An 18669-nucleotide genomic window follows, 5' to 3' on the forward strand; every position below is an offset into this window, starting at 1 on the left:
AGCCTGATTCCCTTCAGTAAATCCCCTTCACAGGGTTCACATCTGCAGATGTGGCACCTGGGGCTGGCTTTGCTACTGGATCCTTTACTTATCTCACCCCTTCCAAGCACCAGTTCTGAGTTCACTTCAAACTTCCTCTGTTTCTACAGACAAGTGCTAACAGCTAATCTCTACCTCCTCCAGATCCAAGCCTCTGGAAAATCTGTATTTGCAGTATTTTTACTCCTCCTGAGCCTCTCCAGCAAGCCCCTCTGAAAATCCAGGATGCCTTTCTGTCATCAAGCAAAGAGCAGAGCACAAATATGGGACTCCCTTTGATCACTCCCATGGCCCATGGATCCCCTCCACCTTCCTTACTTATGGCTTCTCCCTCTATCAAGATTAACTGTTCCCAGGATCCCAGCATGAGGGCTATGGGGAGCAGGCAGCCTTGGGGACCAGCCTTCTGGGAGGCAGCAGGAACATCAACAGGCTGCTGGACCTTTCCTGTAACTGCTGTGGCCTTCCCTGCTCCAAACCTGAGCTGAGGGAGCTCTTGGCTACAAGGGTCTCCTTCCACAGACAGATGGAATCCCAGGAACAGCTTCCTCCCTGTCCTGCTTCCATAAATCAGCAGTTTGGGGTGGGTTTTTTTGTGGCTGGTGTCACCCTGCGTTCAGTCTCTTCAGGCAGCACATTCTCATCTTTGCCGCAGCCAATGCTGTTGGCCTTTAAAGGCTGGAGATGCCAAGGAATCAGTGCAAAATCAAGAGAATGCTGCCAAGATGGAAAGCAGCATCTGAGCTGTGTTCTGTCAACAGTACTGCCCACCCAGCCATGCCAGGGCTTGGCCCAGTGGTTGAGATTTGATGAGCTGACAGGAACAAGCCTTCATGCACTGAGGATTTACCTACAAGTCACATCTCACTTTCTGGTGCTCCAGTCAGTCCTCATCCACCTGGACACAGACCATCTGTCAAGCTCCCATGCAGTTCCACACCACAAAAGCAAAGTGCTGCACACGTGGTTGAAATAAAAAGTCAGAAACTGACAAAAATGTTTAATATTAGTTTTGAAGAGGAAGTGACCGTACTGGCTTAGATGAGAAAATAACGACTGGGTGTGTTTAGTGAGCTCTCCTGCCAACCTGTCAGCCCAGGGCTGTGGCTCTCCGTGAGGCCCCCAGGCCTCCCCGCTGCTGCTCTCTCAGCACGTGACAATGCAAACTCACTGGGACACAAAACACAATTGCCGTGGGAGCTGGCGCGTGGAGGCTGCGCGCGGGTCTGCGCTTGGCTGCCGCTCTCGGGCCGTGGCACATGTCAGCAGAACTGCAAGAGAAGGGAGTTTAAACCCCGATTAGAAACCTCGCTGCCGAGGGGAGCTGTGGGTCATGCTGCCTAGAAGAAGGTAAGGATCCAGGTGATGGGCTTGTTTCAGGAGCTGGCAAGGGCTCGGGGGTTCTCAGAAGCAGGGGCCAAAGGGAGCTCCCGTTTGAATCTCTCGGCTGTGGCTCTTTGGCACTTTGTAGTGGCACCATTTCTGCTCACCACTGACCAGGAGATTCCTGCTCACCCCTGAGCTCTGTGCACAGCATGGAACAGCAGTTTTGAAATCCTGAATGTCATCACCACCATCTCTCAGAGGGAGCGTGGAAAGCACTGTGAAGCCGATCATGGAAGAAGGGATGTGATGAGGGAGCAGGGAATGTGGAAGTGAGACTTGACCCCAGCTGGTCTGCAGAGGTGGGATGAGCCCAGGAGCTCTTGCCTCTGTGCTGGGAGGGAAGATCACTCGCTAGAGCCAGTGAGAGTTTGGCAAACACCTCTGAGCAGCAGCCAAGTGCCTGCAGCAGGGTGGATGCAGCCCCCCAACACCCCTCAGTGCCAGTAATAGCCTTGGTGCGCTACCTTCCAGCGATTCCCACACTCGTTGCACACGACGAAGGTGGTCATGGGCTCATCGGAGCTGCGGGTCTGCACCTGGGGAGGACAGGAGAGAGGTGAGAGGCCAGCATCACACAGGCCCCTGGAGGGCACAGGGAGCTCCCCCCCTCCCTCTGGCCTCCAGGGATTCCTGCTGGGGTCACAAATTCCATGAGAGACCAAGGCTTGGAAGGGCAAAAGGAGCTTTCCCGTAAAACAAGTCTGGTTGTTGTGTTATACACAGATACACCTGTACATCCATCATGACCCCTCTCCAGCCTGACACTACCTGAGTGATATGTTTTGGGGCAGCAGATTTCCCTCTCACTCTCTCTGCTGCCCATTCCTTGTGGGTGGATCCAGAGATGGATGTACCCACAGCCAATCCCTTCCCAAACTGTCCCCCAGGAAGGGACATGGCCAGCAGTGAGAGGACAAAACCCTCAGCCCCAAGCCTGTGCTCCACAGTCACACATAAAAAAAGCACTCAAGCCATTCCCATTTGCAGACCAGTCCTACATCCTGGCCTCACAGGAACACACTCTGGGTTACCAGGTTCTGCACATTTCCAGTCTGGTTTGTATTTGAGCCACTAAGGAACTCCGATATTTAACCCAGATGTGATTGCTGCCTCTGACTGGCTCTTGCCAGAAACACATACTTTACTAAAAATCAGATTTTCATGGCATTTGAAAACCACAAGGCAGATCTACACTGAAAACACTGGCATTCCTGCACAAGTCAAGCAGCAGAACTGTGCCAAGGGGTAATTATGGTGATCTTTGTGTGTACTTACCCAATATGCAAGAGTCACAGTATTTGCATGATGCAAATTAAGCATTCTTGCAAGCATGCTGAAAAGCTAAATTCTGTAATTCCCCCCCAACATTACCACCTGCCTTCCAACGTGCTCATAAACACCAGTTCATCTACTTGGGACTTACAGCATCTCATCACCCACTGGTGATTTCACTGGAAAACCGATAAAAATAGAGAAACCCTCCAGATATTTCTATTTAGAAGATAACTGTTGTCTCCTGCCCCAATCCCAAGCAGCTGGACTCCAGTCCACTACAGGTGGAGACAGTCCTGTGTGCTGGCACAGCCCGGAGTGCTTCCAGCTGACTTACTGGGAGCACTGGCAGAGTGATGCCTCTTGCCTGAGCCAGCCCATGGGATGCAAGGCTGCTGCTGAGCCAAGGGAAACTCCCAGGTCAGCTCCCTGGATCTCCTCTGTGTTTGCATGTCAAGTCCAAGCACATGCAGGAGTTTCACTCGGCACTTGCACACACAGTTCATGCACACCCACTCAGTAGCAATCTCGTGGCTGCTGGTGCATTTTTGGGTATCTGCACATTCTAAGCCACTGACTCACAGCAAAGGCACATTTATCTCCTGATGCCTGGCACAAACGTGGGAACTAAGAAGCACTGGTAATGCACAAGGCTTCCAGCAGCTGGCTGTAGAGATGAAACATCCTCTGCTTTATGTATTCCTTTTGTTTCACCTGTTTCGTGCTGCTTGATTTTAATGAAGTTGGGATTTGTCCAGCAGCAGGTTGTCTACATTCTTAATTTGCACTTTCAATACCATCAACATATCTGCCTTGGTTTCTGCAGTCTACACTCCCCATTCCTTTCTCGTCTGAATCCCAGCATTCCCAGCACCTGCTTTTGATGTAGAGCACTGCTGTACTTTTGAAAAGCTTCCTTATGGCTGCACAACTCCTGCTCTTGTAAAGATGAGCCAAAAAGACTTACACAAGCTCCAAGGAAACGTGCAAAAGCACATTTTAGAGAGCCTCAAGTGTACAAAAGGGCCCTGTCCACCAGTGGCAACATTTGTGCCTGCAGGGCCTGTCACAGAGCAGCACAAGCTCGTGACCGTGACAGATCGTGTCCTGTGCAGAGGTCAGTGGTGTGCAGGCTGTAGGAGCAGGAAGACTAACCTGGGTGTAGGTGCAGTTCTTCTTCTTGCATTTCCCACAGGTGAAGAGGTCAGTCTGCGTCCCTCCTGTCTTGGCCATCTGATGTTCCCGGATTGCTTCTTTTGTCATGGCTTTCCTGATCTCTTTCAGCTCATTACTGGCCATTTCCTTTAAAAAAAGAAAAAAAAGGCAATAAAAAAAATCACATCTGTCCAGTTTTACTACCACACCCACTAAAGTGGAAGCAGCCAACAGGACAGGGTGGCCTGACAGAAGGGCATTAAGACACAAAGCTTTCATTCCTGGTTTCTGGTTCACACCCAGGCCCCAGTGATGACCTGAAGGCTCAACAGACTACTCTTCACACTCCAAACCCCACTGCTAGCTCGCTCCATGCACTCTGGCAGCAGCTACTGAGAAATCTGCAACCCTGGAAGCAGCCCAGCCCTTTGCCTCCAGCCAAACCTCAGGAAATTTTCCCTCCAAGAAGCAAACCCTGCTCCTCGGGCTTCCTCACCTCCGAGGTCATCACCGCGATCTGCTCGGGGGTAATGGCCCCACACAGCACGTTCTTTTTCAGCTCAGGATTTTTGGAGTCCTTCAGGTTGGAGATGCGGCTCCTCACCCGGTTCTTGTACTTCATGTCGGTGTTCTTGACATCTTGGTAAATGCGTACAGGGCAGTCAAGGAGTCTGCAATCAACCCAGAGGCCTCAAGCACTTCCCAGCCACCCATGAAGAGCAGGGGGTGTTACCCACTGGCAGGACACAGATGAAGGTGCTGGGACCCAACAGCTCCATCTGCTCTGGGAGGTCAGTGCTGGAGTTGAGCTGTTTTATGCCAGAGTCCAGGGGCTTCCAGTTTGGGCTTTTTCACTGTGCTGGAAATAGTTATGCTCAGGTTCTTCAACCTGCTCTTTCTCTCAAGCAAGGCAGCCACAAACCCCTCAAAGAAAAAGCCCAGCTGCACCTCCTACCCTACAGCCCCCAAAGGGAGCAAACTCCTGGCTTATCTCACAAGGACATGGAACTTGATCCTTATTGCTCCACCTTTTCTCCACTGCTTTTGTCTAAATCAGCACACTCTCCTTAACAAAGAGCACAGGGAAGTTGCACGTATTTGGAAACGGGAGAGAGATCACTGATGGGAAGGTCAAACTAGGGATTACAGTCCCTGAGCTCCCAGCACCACACTGGTGGTTCCTTAGTGACCCAGGACTCAGCCAAGCAGAGCTGGAGCCAGACCCAGAACCCTGACAAGTTGCAGCAGAACATTTACACAGATTTCACTCCTGGAGGCATGCAGGCCCTCGAGGAAGGGCTGTACAGTAAGGATATACTCTTCAATCTGGGCTGCTATGTGCTCGCAGTCGGCGCCAATGGCGACGTAGTCATCTGTAAGACAGGAGAAACAGGAGCTTCACTTTACAGCAGTCAGACAAGAACTAGAAAGTGAAGCAAATCCCTGCATCCCTGAAGATTAAACTTATAGCCAGACCATCCCCTGCTGCAGAGCAGAAGACCCCAGGTAACCCATGTTCTTAACACCCACTGCCTGACACGCTGTCGTGCCTCCAGCTCAAGCCAGATCCCTGTGCAAGTGTCTGAAAAAGCAGCCAGTTCAAAGAGGTGACCAGTGGCTAGACTGAGCTGCTGGCAATAATCCTTTGACAAGGTCGCTCCAGAATGGCATATTTTAGCTGAGCTGGCACTGACTTACATGCAGAAGTCTGTCAGAATGCTGCAGGAGCTGTGAAGCACTTCAGGCAATGCAGGGCTCCCCACAGCACTTACCATCAGCCTGCAGAGCTGCTGTCAGCATCTCTCTGCATTTGTTGCGGACGGCGTCGCACGTGATCGGTGCCGGAGGGAAGGTGGTGATTTTGGGGGTGGTTGGAGTCTTCGGAGGCTCCTGCCTTTTGTTGGAGCTAAAAGAAAAATTTCACCTGTCAGAATGTCTCAGTTTGGGCCACTGAGAGCAGAGAGGGGAGCAGAAGGTATGTGGCCAAGCATCCTGTTGATCATAATACAGAACCAGTCAGAGGAACACAGTGCAAAGAGCTTTGCCCCAAATCAGCACAGAGCACAACACAGCAGCCAACACCAGCAGCCCAGGCACGAGCTCTCCTGTGGACACTGCTGGCTACCAGCAGAGGTTTAGTCCATGAACAGCCCTGCCAACCATCTTATGTTACTCAACAGGTATCAGCTGCTGCACCACTGGCCATCAAGCAAAAATATTAGTGTTGGACGCCACCAGTAACTCAAATACACTCAGACATCTGAGACCATCAGTGCTCTCTCAGTCTGGCAGTGTAGTGCAGATCCAGGGTACTTCTTTCCTCTGACTTTGCAGAGGTACACAAATGCTCTCAGCAGAAATCGAGCAGAAAGCACCACTAAAGTTAATCTCATTCTTTAGCACCAAGATTTGAGCAGCAGGAAAGAGAACAGCTAAACGAAAATGCACTCTAGCTCTCTACAGCCAATAAGGAGTGCAGCATGCTGCCTTCTGAGGCAGAAATCAGAAGCCAACACCAGCCCCTCCAGAAGAAGGAGCTGCTGTGCTAAGGAAAAGAAAGAAAAAAAAAAGAAAATGCCTTCTTCAGCTCTGATATTTAAAAAAAACAAACAAAAGCATAACACATAAAAGGACCTTCCTTTTTCCTGTAAGCTGAGCAAGACTGATTACTCATCTCACAGAATAGCACCCCTACACAGCCACACACGGCTCACACAGGTGCTGGGCTAGCACAGAACTAAGAAATACTGCTTTGCTCTCAAAAATAACTTCATTTCCACCTGCAAGCAGTCATGGGCACAGGCAAGGGAATGCAAACACCTGCCTGCTGGGGCTGATTCAGTCGGGTCACCTGCCAGGGGAGCTGGATGGAGACCTGCCTGCACAATTAGCACATGATGTGGGCAGGCTGAGTCACTGCTGCAGGGTCTGCCTGCAGAGAAGGAGCTTCACTGAGCAGCTCAGCTGGGTGTGCACCCATAAAGCCTAACATCTGCACAGGGAGTTAGTCAGCCCTGCAAATATTGCTGGTAAAAGATCTGGGCTATTATGATTCACAGATGATTTTCTAGAGCTTTGTTCTCCCCCTTAAATCTAAGCAGCAGAAGAGCAATTTTTCTTCAGTAGAGATTGCCCTGGCTTTGGTGACTGGGCTGTAAAATGCACTGTATTTACGGCCAATGCCTGGTAACATTAATACACTAAAGAGACAAAGGGGGAAAAAAGAGAAACCCTGATATTTCAGCCATGCCAGGCTGGCAATATCTCCTTGAAGATCCAAGTGGCCTGACAATTTTTGTTAAGCTGGGTCACTACTGCCAGTTTGTTGCCATCAAAAATAAATCTGTTATGAACAAGCACTTCCACTACGCTGTCCTGGAAGGGATTAGTCAGCCCACAGAAAAACAGTGCTAAGCTGGAAACCTTCCGATTTTGCTGCCACACAAACTGAGCCAGACAACTTCAGAGACTTATCCTGGGAGTTTCTGCAGCTAAGGTCATATCCAGTCTGGCTAAAATCCCACAGATCATCACTGGGGCTACTGGATTTCCGCAGTTCAGAACCTGGCCGGGCCCTTTCCAGAAGCATCCACCAGTGAACCTTCAGCAAATTGTTCAGGTCACCAAAGCAGAGGATTAATTTCTTGCTCAGATGAAGGAGATGCATTCCTAAGAGGAAGATTATACTGTGAGCTTATTGTGTTTCTCTTTGACCAGTAGCTGAATAAAACCATTTTTTACCAGCTAGTTTTACTGGTCAGCACTGCAGGAGCCTATTAAAGAACAGATTTGTGTCCAAACAGCTCAAAACATTCAACAGTATTTACACTGCAAATGTTAGAAAAAGAAGAAACAACTTAGCCTGTAAATAATCAATTAGATGATGATGATTTTCTCCCATTTGGGATGTAAAAATTGCCATCAGGTACTTTTGTGCTTAAGAAGCTACACACAGATCACAGGCAGCACCCATGGGGGTGAATACACTGAGCATACACAACTCAGGAATAACCCATCTGAAAATCACAGCTGCTCATGTTGCACAAAATAGTTTGGAAAAATGAGACTTCCCAAAGGACAAAGGGAAAAAAGCCTAGAAAACCTACCTACAGTAAAAGGAAGGACTGAAGGAATTGAGGTGGGTTTTGGCAGGGAAAATTTAAAGGAGACAAGTCCTGAAATTCCTTACAAAATAAGATGGTAGGAAAAAAAGCCTCCATATTAGCTAAAGACAAAAGAACGTAAAAATGGTCTTAGCAGAGAGGTTTTGATTGAGAACAAGTTTCAATCTGTAAAGGTGAGTTATGAATTGGAAATACTGCCAAGGGCAGCTATGGAAATGCTCTGAGGTTTTTTAGGGTTGTCAAAGAAGAGCTTAGAAAAAAGCTTGGACAGAGGCTGTGCTGTGCTGGGGAGGGGCAGCAGGAGAAGTTTCCCTGAGAGCTCTTCCAGATTTAAATTTTGTCTGTTTGTCAACAGACTAAGGACTCCCAGAGCAAAACACTGTGTGTGAACTCAGTGAACTCCGTGTGAACTCAGAACACTGACCTTCACCACATTCAGTCCTTAAAGCCAGGTCTCCAAACTAATACTTGCAGAGGTAATACTTGATTTTCAGGAAGGTTCTATCTGCAAATGCCATTGACTTAAATATTTAGATTTTTATTTCCTGGAGGTAGAAAAAAGCTAGTCAAGATGCATGGTAATCCCACTCCTGTTAGTGGATGAGGAGAGACACATTTGCCTACATACAGACATGTCATACATGAGCTAAGCCCTCACAAATTAGATGAAACAGATTTCTCAGCCATTCCAAAGACATAAAATTATTTATTAAGGTTTAGAGGTTAGTTTATAAATAGAATAGTTGGGAAGTAGAGCTCAAACACACCTAGAAGACTTATTTCAGGAAATCCTTGTGGTTCACACTGTTCCTGTTGAACAGGAGAAAGAGCTTGTAAATCTATCCAGGCAACAAAAGTTTATGCATAAAAAAAAAAAAAAAAAGGCTATGCTGGAACAAAATGGTGGCAAAGCAGCAGCCAGGGACTGCAAATGGAACTCAGGGCTCCACTGGAAGAAAATCCCACAGAAAAGCTAAATTCAGGCCACAGTTCCAAAACCTCCCAATAAAGGCAGTTTACAGAATCCTGGAAAAGAAAAAGCTCCTGCTGCCAGAGACAGAAACACTAGACACAGCCCATTAGCATGGACTACTCTAAGGGTCTGAAATTCTACAGCACAACAGAATATGCTTTGGATTAGAGCAAGGCAGCATCTAAATTCACAGGTGCCAGCTCCACGCTGGCTGGCTTAGAGCCTTCAGGTCTTGTAGTGATAGCTCCAGTCACTACAGAGGGATTTCTACATCTGTGCTCCAGAAAGCAAGTTTCAGGCCAAGAGCTGCTCAAGTATTTCTCCTTGACAGAAGAGAAAGGCCTGGCCAAAATCTATCAGAATAAATGGCTGAAATATCTGAATACAAGCTGATCTCTTTGGTGTCTTGACTGCAGCCTCATCTGAACCAGCTATCACACACTGAGCAACCAGTCAGACTCCATCACAGCCTGTGCTTCAAAGAACAAAGACTCTTTGCTGCTAACAAATTACTATTTTTTTAAGGCAGACTAGTAGTTTATTTTGCAGGACTGGAGAATAAGCATTCCTGCCTCTGGAAATTGAGCCTGGCTCAACAGACTGACACCAGGAGTTGGCCGCTGCTCCTGGTCTGAGCTACACTAATCCATTGGCTTCTGTTCATCCTTCACAGCCAAGGGGGGGGCTTTGCCATTGAGAAGATGGAGGCTGAATACATGTAAAAAGCATCAAGGATTAAAAAAAAAAAACAGAAAACTGCAGTATCTGCAGCACATCAAGGCACAGGGGAATATCAGCAGCACGAGCCAGAAAACTCCACTCCACACACCCCATGATACATGACAAAGCAAGGAGGCACTGGGGTTTTGCCTCTCTGCTATAGCCAGGATTTCTGAGTGAAATCACACACAGATCCACACAGATCTGGACAGCCCTCGCTCCCATGCTGCACTGCATCACTAAACTCCATTCTGGCCATGGAGTCTCCTCAGTGCTTTCACTGCAATGCTCAGCAACTCCTTTTTCCCATTTTATAGAAGCGAGATAACAAAAGATATCAGTCAATTAAAGTCATGGAGCTCAGCATCAGCAGCCTCCTCCATCAACAGCTCTGTGTTGAGCTGCAAAGGGTCATCCAAAGTGCCAAGCCCTGAGAGAGCTCAGCAAAACAGAAAAAAGTCACAAGAAAGTGACCAACAAGGGCTGCAAACACAGAACATCCTGCAAAACAAAACAGCAGGACTATAGCCTGAATATTCTAAATCTTCTGTCAAACTTGGGAAATTGGCTAAATCACTTAGGGGCCAAACCTATGAAGCACACACCCTTCTAGGATCTGAGGCTGAGAGAAGTCTCTGGAATAAAGCTTTAAAACCCATTTTCCCCCTCCCCTTTGATCACTGTCTCCACTCAGTGACTGCAGTCACAGGCAGTGGAAATAGGATGCAGCATTCAAGGCATGGCAAGGAGCAAAAGTCTCCAGCAGACCTGCCAGCTGGGGGGACATCAGCCTACAGGGAAAAGGAGATTTCTGCTGGGATTTGTCGAGGACAAAGAAATGGCAGTTTTACTATAGTAACATATCAGTCAATCCCATCCATCACTTGATACTGCAAAGGTCAAAAATAATCTTCATTCTAAGGAGTTCAAAGTTAGAAATAAGCAAAAATATATAAAAATGCAACATGAAAAAAGAACAGAGGAATGCTTTACTAATAGAGAAAAACAACACATAATCAAGAGTAAAAAAAAAAACAACATAAAATAAAATTTAAAAACTCACTAAAGCCACTGTATTTTGTAGATATATATTTCTGCATTACAGTTTATTAATAACATCACACAGATCAACCCTGAAAAAGAAACACTTCCAGTGTCTCTCATCAGGAATTTCACTACCCAAAACTCCCAACTCAGACACCTAAAAATAAAAATTAAAGTAAGGTGCCTTGAGAAAGTTTAAATTCTGTAAGTGTCATCTTTGGTTAAGGGGAAGCATTACCTCTGGTCTCTTGAGTTACCAGTCTCCTTGGAGGAAGATGTTGGCAAGGACAGGTTTTTCTTTTTCTCCTCACCTTTTTCCTCAGAAGCATCTACATTCAAAAGAAGAGTAATGGGTTCAGAACTGGTCTTTGTGCTACAGCCCTGCATACACTCATCAGTGTTCTCACACTACCTCATGTTGGCCTAAGGCAAGTTATTATTCTCCAAAAAGAATCAGGAGAAAGAATGCCTTTATGGCCTTCCCCACTTTAAAACAGATCCTTTTCTTGCCTCTAAGTAGAACCTAATTCAAACAAAAACTTTCCTCACCAAACTAGAGAGCCATCACCTTCCCTGCCTGGGAGATAAGCCTCCTCACAAGACATGCCTCATCACAAAAGTTTCTTTCAGAGACACACAGGCTGCTGAGCAGGGATCAGATCAAGTTCTCTCAAGAACCATTAAAAGCCACATTTCCAGCCAGCACCTCCTGAAGGGCCAGTTCAGGCTGGTCCTTCTGGGAGTACAGTTTCTCCTGATTCCCAAGTGCTGCTGAAAGCCAACAGCACAACCCTGGAGAGGACTGTCATGGCACTGTAAAACAAGTTTGACCCAGAGGTAAACTGTCTGAGCCTAATAAACACCCAGCCTAATGTGGAGGTGACAGTCCAGCCAGGACAGGAAAGCAGTGCCTGTGAAGCTCATCCAGCCTAGCACAAAACAGGGAGCCCATCACTGTGAAAGCCTCCACAGCTGGAAACGGTCCATGTGAATTTATCTGCAAGGTGGTAAACTAAGGTCCTTCTCCAACTCATCAGCCAAAATGCATTCCAGCATTCCCCTTTCCAAACTGTTGCACAAGGCTGACTGCACACACTGTGTTAAGTGGGGTCAGAGGGTTTGGAGCACAGATATTGTTTCCACAAATAATGCTGCTAATTATTACATGGACAGGTACATGTTAATAGTCCTGAAGCTTTCAGTGCTCTTCCAAGGATGAGCTGGCTAAACAGGAGCTAAATCCAGAGGGGTGCATGGTAGGACACAAAACTTGAAAGACACGAGGGTGGAATTTAAAAAAGGATGATTTGCTAGAATGTTTTATTCAGATCAGCAGATAAGTTCTTCCAAGAAACCCAGCCTCCCACTGAAGCAAACTCCTTCACAAGCTCAATATGATAGAAACACGCTGATTTCCTTACCTAGAAGTTTCTTCCAAGATTTGATGAGGGATTTGGCAAGCGATATCACTTCTTCATCTGTGCTCTGCTTCCTCAGGGCATTTACAGACATCCCAATGCGGGTGGACTGCAAGAGAACACTCGAATCAATCACTCCAGAACAGATTCGTTGTTTGTTTCTAACTGAAATCTGAAATACCCACGACCAAAGTCAAAGTGATGACCAAGACACCAGTATGCAAGGACTTGCAGAATGATTCTACAATCCTTACAACTTTGGAAGAACAGGATGACACTCTCCAAACCTATCAGAAGAAACATCCAATCACCTGCAAATCGCTCCCCTACACACCTGTAAGTGACATTCAAGCTTAGAGTGAAAAACTCCAAGATGCATCTTAACCTCCAAATTGTAATTCTTTTCATACCTCCCCAGTGTCTCCTGAATATTACCATTACAAAGATCTGAACTTCTCCCAGGACTGCCCTTTGTTTGCTACTTTTATCCAGTATCTCCTCTTTTTGCAGCCTAAAAACAAGATTTGAGCAATTACCCACATTTGTCTCATTACCTTTGCACAAGTTTCAGGCAGCACATGGTGACCCAGAGCTATTTAACTGCCAGTCCAAAACCCAAGTTCAGCACTATTTTATTGGATTTGATGTTTATTTTGATGCTTTGCATGAGGCAAGAAGTGTGAGGAAATCTATTATTCAGACAACATGTTGAACTCATCCAGATGCAGACTTCAGCTTTTCCCCCTACCTGTGAGACTCACCTGCAGCAAATCCAAAGTCATGGGCATACTCTTCAGTTCTTTCAGTAAATCCATTGCACCTTCCTGGAGAGAAAAAGAGAAACAGAATGAGTGTCTCAGCTTCTAGTAAACAAATGCAATAGCTTGGGAACAGACCCAGAAAGCTGGATTCAAAGGGAAAAACACCAACAAGTGTTCCCTGGAACATCAGAAAGCTTCCTGCTGGGATTGCTGTTCTGGACAGACAGTACATCCTACAGCCTGAAAGCACCTGAATTATTGGAATAGGCAAAAGAGAAGAGGACTGGACTGCTACTGGTCTTTGCTGGTGCATGGTACAACTGCAGCATTAGTTTATTACCCTTACCTGGCAAGCTGAACATTTTTAACACCTGGGAAATACACTCTGAAGCAACACTGTCCCCTCAGCACAATCACTTGGCTGGCAGGAGTAATCCTACTCTCAAACTCACTAATTTTGAGGCCCTGAGAAAAGATAATAACTCACAATAACAATTTAGTATAGTTGCAAGAACTTCAGTCACCCACCTAAATAAAGCTCAGAGCCAAAGCTAAAGTATCCTCTTTCTACAGCATGAAATTCCATGTTTCCCAGTTTTCATCTGAATACCCCACTCTGCTCAAGACAGGAGCTGATACCAGAAGCAAAGCCATCAAGCTGTGATGCTGAAAAGCTGGCCACTTGAAAATTGTTCTATGAAGTTTCCTTATATCATCTCTGCAACCCAGAACCCAAGTCCAGAAAAAAAAAATCTCACTATGAATCTGTAGATACCTAAAATTGGCAGTCACTCAGAGTCACTAGTGGTAGTCACTAGTTTCTCTTCAGCAGATCCCAGCCTGCCTCCATTCAGCTGGCTCTTTCCTCCCAACCCCCTTCCCTCAAACAAGGCTTCCAGTGTTCACATTTAGCAGCTCATTTACAACACAGACCACTCCAAGCTCAGTTGCAGCACAAGGCCTGCACAGCCCACGACTGAAGGGAAGCGAAGCCGCCTGCACTGACAGCCCTGTCCTCAGATCCCATCCTCCCTATGCAGAAGGGCCATTTCCCACTCACCCCAGGAAGTAATCCAGCTGCAATCCACCCTACAGAACAGATGCCAAAACCAAAGCAGAGTCAAAGCTTTCAGCGTGCACACAAGCAACTCACACCAGCACAAACCACATGTTACCATACCCAGAACGACCGACTTCCCCCTCAGGCAGTCTCACCCCTTTCCGTTCCTCCAACAGACTCCATTACATCCAGCCCTGAACACACAAAGCAACCGAGATTGCTGTCTCCGTTATCAGAAATGGGGCCACTTGGCACAACGGCAGCAAATGAGGATCCACGCAAAAACTAGGGCAACAAACGGGTACTCCAGGAAACCGTCCTGCAGGAAGAGTTCTCAGATTAGCCCACGCACAACGAACACGCTGAGGGTTCAGCACCATCTCAAATGCCAGCCAGGAGGAAACGCTGCATAGCCCTCGTGTAAGAAGCTGCCTCTTCCCCGATGAAGCTGGAAGCAAATTCTGTAAAGCTGCTCCTTTCCTATTTCAACACTGGCGCTGAAAACCTGCCACCAACAAGAACAGGCATCCCAGGCTGTGCTTTAGCCCAAACACACTTCCCTAAGTTGTTACAGCAGTGACACAAGTGACAGCGCTCACCCGACCCACGGCTGGCAGGGCCAGTCCAGCATCCAAAACTTCATGTGATATTAGCACCGAGTATCCCACCACACAAATACCACATTCCTCTAATCCCTTCTGCTCCTCGCCCATCACCTCCCACCTACCACAGCCCTCCCTGGCCCCAGAATCCCTCTCCCCCACCCCACAAATACAGATGTACAGACTACCTCAGTCACAAACCCTTGTCATCTTCTTGCCTTAGCACTTGCACGATTCTGCTTGTGCTCCCATGAGCACTGACATAGCCCATTAAGCAGGGAAATACTGGCTACTGTCCCCCCAGGCGGTGACACCAGTCACAGCTCACCCTGTGAGACCCCCGGGTGCAGAGAGCAGCTTGGCCACCCTTCCACACTCCAGCGGCCGCACGAGTGAGCAGAAGCGGTGCTGGCATGGGATGGGGATGCAGGAGGCAAATCCATCAGCACTGGGGTTTTCCCTGAGGACACACTGGAGCCTCAGGATCCCCCAGGGCGGATCCCCCTTCGCAAGGGCTCCCAAAGGAACAGGAGAGGAGGGCTGAGGATGCTCCCCTGGAGGAGAACACCCTGTAGGCAGCACAGGGTGAGCCCCGGCGTGCTGAGATGTGGAGCAGGGAGTGAGTGAGGCCTGGGATGGGGGGCATAGTGTGGGGACAGGGGGTTCCCAGAGCACCATAAGGGGAACAAGGAGCTGCCCCGTCAGTTACGGACAGCGGGTGGACCCCAGGCCTCGGCAATGGAAGGGGAAGGGAGAAGGAGAGCAGGTCTGGGGGAGGGATGCCCACCCTGATGGGGGTGAGCCTCTGCTCCAGCACAACGACGCGGGCGGCACTGAGAGAGAGGCCCCCAAATGGGGGCTAGGGAAGGGGACGACCCTCACAGGCTGGAGGTCCCTACAGCATGGCAGCGAGGAGGGAGCCCCGCGGAGAAGAGGGAGCCGCGACCGCCAGACAGAGCCCGGTGCAGGGGGCGGCTCCTCACCCCAACCAGGCTGCGGGGGCCCGGCCGCCGCCACTCACCTGCGTTTCCTTCTTTGGCCTGACTCATCATTTGTCCACCAGGGCGCTGGCGAAATGCGCGTCACTGATCTCGTCCTCCCCGCCCATACGCGCGCGCTGCCGCGGGGCCGGGGCCGGTGGCCGGGCCGGACGGGGTCGGGCGGGGGGAGCCTGCGGACGCTGCCAGCGGTGCCAGCCGAGCTCCCAGGTGCCGCAGTCGGGGCGGGCGCGCGCCGGGGACACCGAACGGGAGTTATTTTGTAGTCCTGGACAGGCCCCGCCCCTACCTCTGTCTGCCCTGAGCACCTGCCCGGCGGCGGGTAACTACAGCTCTCGCAGCGGCTCCGCGCGCGGCCGGCGCTGCTCCGCCCGGTCCGCCGCAAGGGGCGTCTGTTGGGCGGTGCGGTTTCGCCCCACGGCGGAGTGGGGGCTGTCCGATGTCCCGCCTGGGATTCGTAGCGATTCCTCGGTCAACCGCCCAGCGGGGCTTGATCCCGGGAAATCAGCCTGTCCAAACTTGCTGGGGCGAGTCCAGAGGAGGCCACGGAGATGCTCCGAGGGCTGGAGCACCTCTGCTCTGGGGACAGGCTGGGAGCTGGGGCTGTTCAGCTTGGGGAAGAGAAGGTTCCAGGGACACGTTAGAGCCCCTTCCAGTGCCTAAAGGGGCTCCAGGAGAGCCGGAGAAGGACTTTGGACAAGGGCAGGGAGTGACATGGGAACGGCTTCACACTGACGGAGAGCAGGGTTAGATGGGATATTGGGGAGAAATTATTCTTCCCTGTGAGGGTAGTGAGGCCCTGGCACAGGTTGCCCAGACAAGCTGTGGCTGCCCCGTCCCTGGAAGTGTTCAAGGCCAGGTTGAACGGGGCTTGGAGCAACCTGGTCTAGTGGAAGGTGTCCCTGCCCGTGTCAGGGGGTGGGAATGGGTGAGCTTTAAGATCCCTTGGGAATGGGTGAGCTTTAAGATCCCTTCCAACTCAAACCATGCTGAGATTCTGTGACTGTCATCCGTGGCTGCACTGAGCCCCTGGAGCAGCGCTGGCCCCGCTCTCCGGGTAAACCGAGGCACTGGGCTGTGCCCCCCGCACGACATCGGGGACTGACCACCAGTTACCAGCGGGGCTGGCGGGGTGACAAGGGGCCGGATGGTTTGGGGGGGCCCAGGCTGGACCCCCCTGTAGATGGCACTCGTACGCTGTGCGAGGGCAGCGCATCCCCCGGGAGCTGCTGTTGAGAGCTCTCGCTCCCTCCAGCTGGCGCCCGGCAGAGGGAAAACTCCCATGCCTCCTCCTGCTCAGGCGCCTTCACAGCCCTCTCCAAGCACTGATGTTTCAGAGAGAGCCTTGACTGTGCTGGTAAAGAGCAGCCGTGTCCTGCCCCGACGGGGCTGCAGATCATATGAAAGCACGGGGATGTGCTACGTGTGGCCTCGGGCTGCACAATTAGGTCTTGGGAACCAGAATTCACAGTTCTCCGCTCCAACCCATGCTCTGTCCTGGGGCAGTGGAGTCACTGAGGGCAGAATCATAGAATCACAGAATCGTTAGCATTGGAAGGGACCTCTGGAGATCATCCAGTCCAACCTGGCAAAGGCAGTGTCACCTAGGGCAAGTGACACAGGAACACATCCAGGTGGGTTTTGAATATCTCCAGAGAGGGAAGGATTGAACAGATCAGTGCTAAAGCTCTGCTAGGTGGTTGTCCCCCAAATCTGCCCATTAGGTACCTGCAGCTGCCAGCTTGCTGTTCTTTATGGCAGCTCGCATGGAGCTGGACAGACCTCTGGGATCCCCTTGAGCAAGAACTGCTCCCTGAATATGTGAGACAGTTCGGTCCATCCCCAGAACAGCAAAGTGTCTCCAGACCAAATCTGAGCTCCAGACCCTCTCCCTGGCATGACACTTTGAGCTACCTTGAAACTTCTTGGCTTGTCCCCATGTTTGTGAATGCAAGTTCCCTCCAACCCACCGTCTGGAGCCTCTGCAGCATCTGGAAAGCCTCCAACCCTTGGCAGGGTCTGGCTGTGGAGCGAGGGGGTGCCATTTTGGAGAGGCCCACCTCTGTGAGGGAGGAGGAAACAAGTCCCAACAAGGGGACCTTCTGGAGGTCCTTGGAAGCGGGCAGCTGCCTGTCCCGTGTGTGGGGTCGGGTCACGCCGGTCCTTGGCGTCAGAGACACGCTCGAGCGGCACTGCTGCCACTGTGCCTGTGGTTTGTAACACTGCAACGCGAAGATGGTTCCTGACCACAAGTATGGCCGGGGACGTGTCTCAGATTCCAGAGCGCACAGTCACCGATGCCGAGCGCCGTCACCCCATCGCTCCCGGCCTGCGAGCGGGAACCCGTCACCCCGCCGGCACTGGCCCCCCACCACGGCCACCGGCCTCACCCAGGCCTCACCACTGCCTGGCTGGCAGGGGGTCCCCAAGGAGCAGGATGGCATGAAACCCTCACGCCTGCAGCCTCATCTGCCTGCCAGGCACATCCCCTGTCCCTGCCCGCCCACGGGCACAGGCCGGCTCTGCAGCCCAACCCTGCCAGCTCTGCTCTTCCCAAGGGTTAACAGGACAGGCGTTCTGCAGAGCGGGGAGGGTTTCTGGCTGACCTTGGCTGGGACTCAGCGGTGGCGTCGCTCAGCCCGGCCCCCCGAGCGAGGAGCCGGTGGCCCGAGCGCTCCTCGAGCCTGGGTGGAGGTAGATCCAGAGGAAACTCCACCTCCGCGGGAGCCAACCTGCTATTGCAGGAATTCCCAAAGAAATTCCCGCATGGGCTGATCTGTCAACGGATCCATGAACTTTCTTTTACCTCTTGTGAAAGCAGCTACTTGAATGTGCTAAAAACAGCAGGGGTGAGCCCACGGCTGGAGCGGAGCTCTGGGGAGAGGCTGGGAGGGGGCTTTAGCTGACCCCTGCACACCAAGAGGCACCCTAAAGGTCTCTGTATGTGGTGCCTTGCTGGCAGCTGCCCTCAGCAGGCAGAGCTGGGGGAGCCAGGAAAAGTTTCCTGCAAAATAAAACCCCACAAAGTCTCACCTGATTTTCCCACTGGGCTACAGTATTTCCCAAGTGACTCTCAGAAGATTTGTTTGCAGTAGAGGGGCTGGATCAAGTCAGATG

The 18669-nt window shown here is 50.4% G+C and overlaps 1 protein-coding gene across 2 annotated transcripts; it reads right to left on the reverse strand.

The window, feature by feature from the left end:
- Positions 1-1006: 1006 nt before the first annotated feature.
- TCEA2 (transcription elongation factor A2) lies at positions 1007-14242 on the reverse strand. Of its 2 annotated transcripts, XM_018074016.1 has the most exons (10): positions 14108-14240; positions 12893-12955; positions 12135-12240; positions 10952-11042; positions 5625-5758; positions 5169-5225; positions 4349-4503; positions 3853-3999; positions 1890-1961; positions 1007-1310 (listed from the first exon to the last, which is right to left on the reverse strand). In XM_018074016.1, exons 2-10 carry the CDS (start codon positions 12944-12946, stop codon positions 1302-1304), a joined length of 825 nt encoding a protein of 274 aa, XP_017929505.1. In that variant the 5' UTR covers positions 12947-12955; positions 14108-14240; the 3' UTR covers positions 1007-1301. The 2 variants fall into 2 exon arrangements, with proteins under 2 accessions (XP_017929505.1, XP_017929504.1); XM_018074015.1 differs by lacking the exon at positions 1007-1310 and having other exon boundaries at positions 1845-1961; positions 14108-14242.
- Positions 14243-18669: the final 4427 nt, after the last annotated feature.

The sequence above is a fragment of the Manacus vitellinus genome, unplaced genomic scaffold, assembly GCF_001715985.3.
Source record: "Manacus vitellinus isolate BGI_N305 unplaced genomic scaffold, ASM171598v3 scaffold_26_pilon, whole genome shotgun sequence".
Lineage (NCBI taxonomy): Eukaryota > Metazoa > Chordata > Aves > Passeriformes > Pipridae > Manacus > Manacus vitellinus.

Bases quoted from the DNA above. Each gene is read 5' to 3' on its own strand.
- TCEA2 (XM_018074015.1), bottom strand. From the start codon at position 12,946: ATGGATTTACTGAAAGAACTGAAGAGTATGCCCATGACTTTGGATTTG. The intron at 4,504-5,168 runs ATATCCTTACTG...ACTGCCCTGTAC, and splicing joins AGCAGCCCAGATTGAAGAGT to GCATTTACCAAGATGTCAAG. The intron at 4,000-4,348 runs GTGAGGAAGCCC...CTTTTTTTAAAG, and splicing joins TCGCGGTGATGACCTCGGAG to GAAATGGCCAGTAATGAGCT.